Raw genomic sequence first — 8,065 nt, forward strand, 5'->3', positions numbered from 1 at the left:
CCTATTTCGCATTTCAGATCACGTTTAGTTGTTTTAGCTCAGATTCACTGGAGTTTTTGCATGTCGTCTTCAATTCCTTCAAGAGACGTTGCCAGCGTCGATGTTTTATCCGCTGCTTTGCGCTTCGTTTTGTGATAAAAAACGGAAGTCTTGGCTTTAATCTTAGGAGTAGCCAGTTTCGTTGCAAACTACATAAATGACCAAGAGCAAGACCATTTAAAGACTTGTATACTATTAAGGCTTTCTTAATTTGACGCTGCGTACACAGATCTTTCCAACCAAGTTGCTATATCAACACCCAGCATCAGAATCATAACACGAGAAAGTTAAAACGCGAGCGGCACGATTCTGAAGTTTTTGTAGTCTATCTAACAATGTTTTACCGCAATTTCCCCAGACATGACTACAATAATCGAAATGGGCTAGTTCATAGGCGGAACACACGTACTGCGATTTAATCCCTGGTTCTGGTTCAGTTAGCGCAAAATCATAGGCAAACGTCACTTGAAATGTAAGTAACTGAAATAACTGCAAGGCTGATCTGACTGCGTAGAAAACTTAACACGACAGCGACATGATAGACAGGGAACAGGGATGGCGCAGTCGTGAGAACACTCGCCTCCCACCTCCCTCCGGTCTCGGCGTCATATGTGGGTTGAGTTTGTTGTTGGTTCTCGTCCCCGCTCCGAGGGTTTTTCTCCGGGTTTTCTCCGGTTTTCCTCCCTCCACAAAAACCAACATTTCCAAATTCCAATTCGACCTGGAAACAGTGGATGGAAGAGCCACCCCGTGGAATCCACTAAAAACTCCCATTTTTTTAGAGACCAAACCGAGAATCAAAATGCAACCGTGGACAGCTGTTTCGAGCTGGTTAGCTCTTGTCAGCATGGTGTAACAACAAGAAGTAGAATGGTCAACCAGCGCGAGGTCAGTTGCCTACTAATTTCACGCGGTGATGACTCCGGATGAGCCCAATAATAACGTTTGACGTTTGCCAACGTCATTGCGCGTGATCACGAATCGAACAACGAACAAAGAAATTATCTGAAATATCATGTCGCTTGAAACGTGTTGGGAACGGAACTTCTCCCGTCCGTATTCGCCCTTTTGAACTCTCTTCATGCGATTATTTGTGAGATGGGAGGGTCTATAAAGCTCATTAAATGATTTAAATTAATCCTTTTTGGCTATTTTTAACGAGTTGACGAAGGCTGGGATGGTGGTCCGGAAAGACGGAACTCTTATAAACAAATATTGGCAATTATTCCACAAGCGTCGTTGGATATGCGATAATATTATTCATTGTAACACTGCCCAAATATCCGTAGTCAACAGATTTCTTGCGTTACGCGTAATTTCGTGTGTCGGGGAGAAAAATGTCAAAATAAGGGATCGTCTCCAGTTTTTCTGTAAGCAAATTGTTATCAATGTGTTGAACAATAAAACAATTATCCAGCTTAATCTTGCGGAATATGAATATCCCCTGATTTTAGCCAACTCGGCCAACGGCCTCGTCGTCCAGCGATTTTCCGCGCGATTTCGAAAGATAAATACGCGCCGAATTGGCTATATGATTGTTTTATTTAAAACTAGGGAATACCCCACCACTCCAAAAGTGACCCTGAAACGAGTGGATACGCAGCTACACAGATGCAAAGTGGCCAATACCACCCCCTCTCCCCCAGAATACTACAGGGGCTACGCAGCTACGTGGCTACGCCGCTACGCAGCTTCTCACACAAAAAACGAGGCATAGTCATACAGTCATGTACTTCTAATTTTTGACGGTTTTCCTTGTGGGGAGGGGGTGGAATTGACCACTTTGTATCTGCGTAGCCACGTAGCCACTCTTTTCAGGGTTACTTTTGGAGTGGCGGGGTAATTCCCGTTAAGCCAAATTGTGCTTTATTTAGTTTTGACTAAGGCATAAAAATGCGGAAATGTGATCTCATCTGAGAACTTCAGCGTCATTCAGTCAGATAGGAAGTCGAAAGCATTAACCTTTCTCCGACAGGAAGTAAAAAGGATACTTATTGAATCACGACAGTGGGCGGAATGTTTGCTTTTCAGTTGTTCCGCGATTGAGCAATGAACAGTGCGGGCGGCCGGTGACGATAAGCCTTTGACCTCGTCTCCTTCATCTGTACACCCATTTTTTGACATAGTGTGTTCACTATTTGTATCTCAGTTGCTTTTACACGTCATCTAAAATAGCCCATTGACAATATAGAACACAGATTTTGTATTGTATCTGTAAATGTTGTGTATATGGCAAAATAAATATTGTATTGTATTGTATTGATATCCATTAAACTACACACTTCTAATTGCGAAATTCTCAATATACTGCAGCTGTCTACACGACGCAAAACTCTCCTTTGATAGTTCACTTCTACGCGAAAAACTGAATATTCAAAAACAAAAGCTATCGGAAACAAGACTTTTACTACCTTCGAAAATACCTTTAAGCACCTCTTTTGATCGGTACTTGGGCCTTTTTTTTTCTTTTTGTTTCGTTTTTCTAAGTTTCTGTCGTTTTTTTTTTTTTTTTGTAATTGTCAATTTGTGCTAGTTCAATCTTTTACTGTCAAAACTAGAAAACAAAAAGCATATCTTGTAACCTAGCTAGTCACTAACTGAAGAAACTGTATAAGTATTCGTAAATCGTTGATAGTAATTGGTTGGTAACTATAATGTTGTTTATAAATATATGTTTGTACTTGCATTAAAAAATTCAAAAAAAACTAAAATAGCCTATGCAGTTTTTCAGTGTGTGCTTGGTGACCTGGCTTACAAGTGGAAGGTGGAAGTGAGGCTGGCTCACAGCTGGAGAACGCTGTACTCTTTCCACTTGTAAGGAAAAAACAGGTATAATTTGCTTCGGCACACTACAACCATACTCCTTGATGTGAATTCACGCGGTTTGCTGCCAAAAATTTCCAGCAGAAAGGACCGTTCCATTATGCTTCCAACCAGAACAACCCGTTTTTTCCATAATGATGAAAGCGTTCGAGAATTGTACTGTCTCATTAGGCGAAAAATTCTAACCGGTTTTTCCATATAAACGAGAAGCGCTCTTTGTTTTGCTGCAAACCTCAGTTCACCCTGCGAGCAGAGCCTCCTTTTGTCTTTTTCTTTGCTGAGAACGCCAAAATCGAGCAAGCAAAAGAAAGGCTCTGCTAGCAGGATGACCTCAAAGCTTTTATTTTGATATTCATCTCATTGGTGATCTAGAACCAATTCATGTCAGTATGAACTAACTGTTTAAATAAATACAAATTTAGCATAACTTGTGACAAAAATACTGAAAAATACCCCTGTGTGCATGTGATTTTAAACAAAATCCCTTTTATATGAGTTCCCAACTTGCCATTATAGAATGCTGGATTGAAATAGAGTCCACTCCAGGAAATGCTAGTCGGCTTTGAATTGCCTCACCTCAGTAATGCGACGACGTGGTTCTTCAGAGGCTGTTTGTAATCTATAGCTATAGTAGCTTTTTCAGGGGGCGGCAGATCTTAAAATTCCAAAAAAATAATTGTGGGTATGACATGTAGCGTTGCAATATGTGGATTTTTATCGAATAGTTTCTGAAAACCTTTCACTTTTACATTTAATAAAAAGAGTACAGAAAACTCCTCTATTTCAGTCAAACGTGTGTAATTAATTTTTGCGAAGGATTTAGATGGTGTCCATATTATCGGGGTGTCCATAATAGCGACGTGTCCGCAAGGTGAGAGTTGACTGTATTTGGAGCCAAAAGATCAAGAACTTTTACTTCCTTCGTGGGATTTTTTTTTTCAACGGCTCTTTTATATATTTTAGTCCTGAGGCATCGCGCATCCATCCTGTGGCAAACAAAGGAAATGTTGACAAAGCTTGAATTTGTGCCTAGTGCTGATTCAATTAGTCCCTACTGTTGAATAAATGATGCAGGTAATGTAATAACAACAATGCTTTTGTCAGTGTCAAAACCCTTATATTTGCTCAGATGAGGCTACTCTGATGAATCAATTGACGGAAACAAGTGCTTGCCAGGAAATAGATCATCACAAATTGCACGTATCAGAGATTTTTAAGTGGTTTTACTGCTTGTTTGAGGGTTGAATTCACAAGATCGGCAAACAAAAAATCGTAAACATCCTGGCACCGAGTGGAAAGATCTAGTAAGGTCTTGCATAATACTGGATCGACTGTCAGTCATTTTTATTTCGTTAGAACGTGTGTTTTAATCATATCACAGTTTTATAATTTTGGTAAAATGTAGGGTGAGGAAAGAGTATTAAAAACACATTTTTTTTCCACAATGAAAAAAGATTGCGTGTTCAGAATATCAATATTAGTACGTGAAGTCACGCATCGATGCGCTCTCGTAGCTTACGTCAATGAAATCAACAAAAGCGATGATCAAGCGACTTCCGGTTATTCTGATCAGCCTTTGTGATTACAAGCACGTAACGTCTAAACGAACAGAAAATCGCCCAGAAAGCTTGACATAGACAAAACGCTTGGCTTTTCAGTCCTGTACGCCCTAGATTTTCAATCATGCCGGAGGACAACGTTGTTTTACGGACACTGCGATCAAACAAATGCAAGAAATGGCTTCATGTAACGGCTATGGTTTTTGGGTTTGTATGCATTGGCGGATGTTTTGTACTGGCAAGCCTCACGTATATTTTATTCGGAGACTGTGAAGACTGTTCGCCAAACCGAGAAGACCAAGAAATGGTTAAAGTAATGAGAATCATGGCGACGGTATTGTTTCTCGTAGGAATTCTACTAATTGCCTCGTCACTGTGTTGTAAAGGAACGAACAGCAGTTTGGCTGCCCAAGTTGTGGTGTCTGCAATTCCTGCGGCGGACTTAGAAAAATCGCCTGCTCCTGTACTGGCTAATAATCCTATTCCTCACAGACTTGTCTTTGGGGAGGACGCAGCAATGAATTTGCCTCCTGTCGAGACATTTGTTAACAATATTGATGAAGTTAGTAATTCATCGCTGGCAAATTCCGGGTTTTGGACTGAAGACATTGATGGACCCATAACACCTCCCCCAGCGTATGAAGAAGTGATGCGATGGCCGTCGATTGTTGTTGTTAAAACAAACAGTTCACAGTCTGATTCCATTGAGGACACTGGACTGTAGAAATCAAAGTATGGCACAGAAAAAAACAAGATAAAAAATTAACATACGGGTATCTCATAACACACGGTATGATCGAGACAAAAATTCACGCCTTGATTTATTTAATTACGTACTTTTGTAAATAGTGTTTGTAAATTTTGTAATAAAAATGTTTGCGGATTTCTTACTTTGTATTAGCGAATTTTTTTTCAGATATCGTGTGGTATGTGCATGATTCAGTATAGTAGAAGACCAATTATGCTTTGTGGCAATGGTCATGATTGTTTTAGGTATAAAAATTCCATATTTAAGAGAAGAGATTAATTTCTTCAAAAGAAGCGAAAGCCAACGGTTTAAAATAGATTAATTTTAGCCAGAAAGAAAAACAAAACAAAACAAAAAAATCTCTACAAACAATGAAAATAGAACGCGAACTATGTGTAATTTCAAAGTAAATTCCCTCCGGTAATGGTACATATATCGGCTGTTGAGTGCAGTTTCGCAGTATGGGTTCCGTGTTCAACCTTCCTAAAATCGTTCAAAGCAGTGATTAAGGGAGCAATTTAATCAGTTAATGAGTCTTTTAGATCCTCCCGTCTCGCTGGAAATGGGAATAAATCTCTCCCACGATCATTAATCCCATATGGACAGGAGGAAGTTTGCCTTGTTACCAGCAGATTTGTCTATGTAGTAGCCTGTGAACATTTAAAATTTTAAGGCAGGTAATTTAAAACCCCCTCAGTGTCTTCCGGTTACGCTCCGACAATTGCCAAACGTAGGCGACTCGGATAACAAAAAAAGACCCGACTTTTTCGGCAAAACACCGTCCATTTGCCGGAGCAAGAGTCCAAACTATCAAAAACAATTTCGCTTTCCGCGCAATATCAGAGGTGACTGTTGCGTCACAAATGTAAACAGTCACAAATTTTGGTTACTAATAGTGCGTGGAAAAAAAAACCGCCTTCAAACGATGTCAAAAGTTCCAATCTGGCGTGTATGAAAGTCCCAATAACAGTTGGTAAACACCGCCAAAGTATGACTGGTTTTCCCTACAAAGGTTTTTCTTTATTTTGAATGCCAATTAAGAGGTGTGACAACGGATAGAGGTAATGAATCAGTGCAGATGCCTCACCAGTATCAGAGCTATTGTTTTACTACGTAACAGCTGTGAGCCTGTGACGTCAAGAGATGCTGCACGGTCACGCATATTGAGCGGGAGTTTGCCCAATGTGCTAATCAGATGCGGTTGCTAAGAATTTAGCATATCACTGAAAAAAACAAAAAACAAAAAAATAAATAAATAAATAAAAATAATGGAAGGTAGATAACAGTGTCCGAATGATGACCTTTAGTGTGAGGGTCTTCTCGAGAAGTGAGAGGACCCTGGGAACGAGGTTGGGAGGGAAGTTGTGGAGAGGAAACTGGTGACGAGACAACCTGATGTAGGGATAACCGCAGGTAAAAAAGCCCGTAATGCTCTTGTATTTTTATTTTTGACCGCGGTTAAGATAGAACGATAGTCCTACATCCTCGGAGTCCTTTATGTAATACTGTATTTATCAGACTTCGTGTTATTCTTGCTACGTCGGCTTTCTCGTTCCTCAAGAAAACTTAGTTGGCGCATTATAAAAGGTGTAGTCAGGGTGGGGGGAAGGGGGGTAGGGAGAGAAGAGGAGGAAAGTGAAAAAACGCCGGACCGGTCCTCCAATTGTTGCTACACTTAATGACGATTTATTCCGTATTTCAATCCGTCCCTAAATTTGATAAATAATGGCACAAATCTGAATAGTAAAAGGCAAAGTTTTGAGTCTTCCTTATCAAGTCCAGTTCAGTAACTGAGAATTCACTCTGGATACAGTAAATACTAGTATGTACAGTAAATGCACGGTTGATTACGGAACCTAAAGGCTGAAATTTGGCCAATAAAGTACCTAATATATAAATCATGCTTCTTCTATTGCATCTAGTTTGAAAACATGCGTATTGCTTTATCACTCGGTTCCTTAAACCGTGATTCTTCATATCTTCATTGTCCACTGCTCTCTTCATCCTGAAATGTCGACATGATTCCAGATGAGATCACCAGGGCTGCTAAACTGGTCAGCACACTCTCTGTAGCGCGTGTCCTCTCCCCGTGCTGCAGTCCTTGGTTTTCTTGTACATAACCGCTCGACTGTTGTCCTATCGGATGTGAAAAATGAGCTTTTAGCCACAGCTCCACTTTTTCTGAGGATCTTAAAGATTTGGTTAGATCGTGTTCAATGTGAGGTGCAAGCCATCCATGTTTAAATCCTTCCGCTTTCTTCATCCCTTCTTGTGTCTTTTCAGTACCGGCTTTTTCGAAAGTTTCTGCTTCTGAATTTTGAGGAAAGCAGCTCATCGTCGAATCTTATTATTCATTAATTTTTCATTTAGCATTTCCCACACGGTAATGAAACGCGAAGTACGTTAATGGAGACCGTTACTTTTCAAACTTTTGGACGGTTCGTATGTATATGCCTGCGCGTGCGCGCGTGCGTTGTTTGGCCAACAGACTTCAAAGTACTACTTGAGCCGCGTAGCACCCATGTAATGCGATAGACGTGGAAAGAATGCACCCCTAATACAGATTGGATTCGAGATTGTATGAGCCAGTCGATCAATCAACAAATTAATGGATCTTGGGACGCGTATCTGGCATCCCCCGCCGATTTTGCAGGGGCCGGCAGATAACATCCTCACCAAAAGAGGCAAATGAGAGAGAAAATTTTAAAAACTGCAAAAGCCGTGAACGAAGATCCTGCTTGCTTGTACGTTGGATCTCACAGGAGATCTAATCAGCCAAACTTGAAAAATAGACGATGAGAAGTCCAAAGACTACTGCAAAGCTGACACAACGTAATATATTTTAAAACAATATTTCGGCTGGCCAAACCAGCCTTCTTCAGGTTTAGATGTTACT

The 8,065-nt window shown here is 40.4% G+C and overlaps 1 protein-coding gene across 1 annotated transcript; it reads left to right on the plus strand.

Moving 5' to 3' along the window:
- The first annotated feature begins 4,403 nt into the window (after positions 1-4,403).
- Positions 4,404-5,311, plus strand: LOC146481968 (uncharacterized). Its single transcript, XM_085108041.1, has one exon. It carries the CDS (start codon positions 4,546-4,548, stop codon positions 5,143-5,145), a length of 600 nt encoding a protein of 199 aa, XP_084964167.1. The 5' UTR covers positions 4,404-4,545; the 3' UTR covers positions 5,146-5,311.
- The last annotated feature ends 2,754 nt before the right edge of the window (positions 5,312-8,065 follow it).

The sequence above is a fragment of the Pavona decussata genome, unplaced genomic scaffold (assembly GCF_977016875.1).
Source record: "Pavona decussata unplaced genomic scaffold, jaPavDecu1.1 SCAFFOLD_48, whole genome shotgun sequence".
NCBI lineage: Eukaryota > Metazoa > Cnidaria > Anthozoa > Scleractinia > Agariciidae > Pavona > Pavona decussata.

Excerpts from the sequence above, each read along its gene's own strand:
- LOC146481968 (XM_085108041.1), top strand. The coding sequence starts at position 4,546 with ATGCCGGAGGACAACGTTGTTTTACGGACACTGCGATCAAACAAATGC.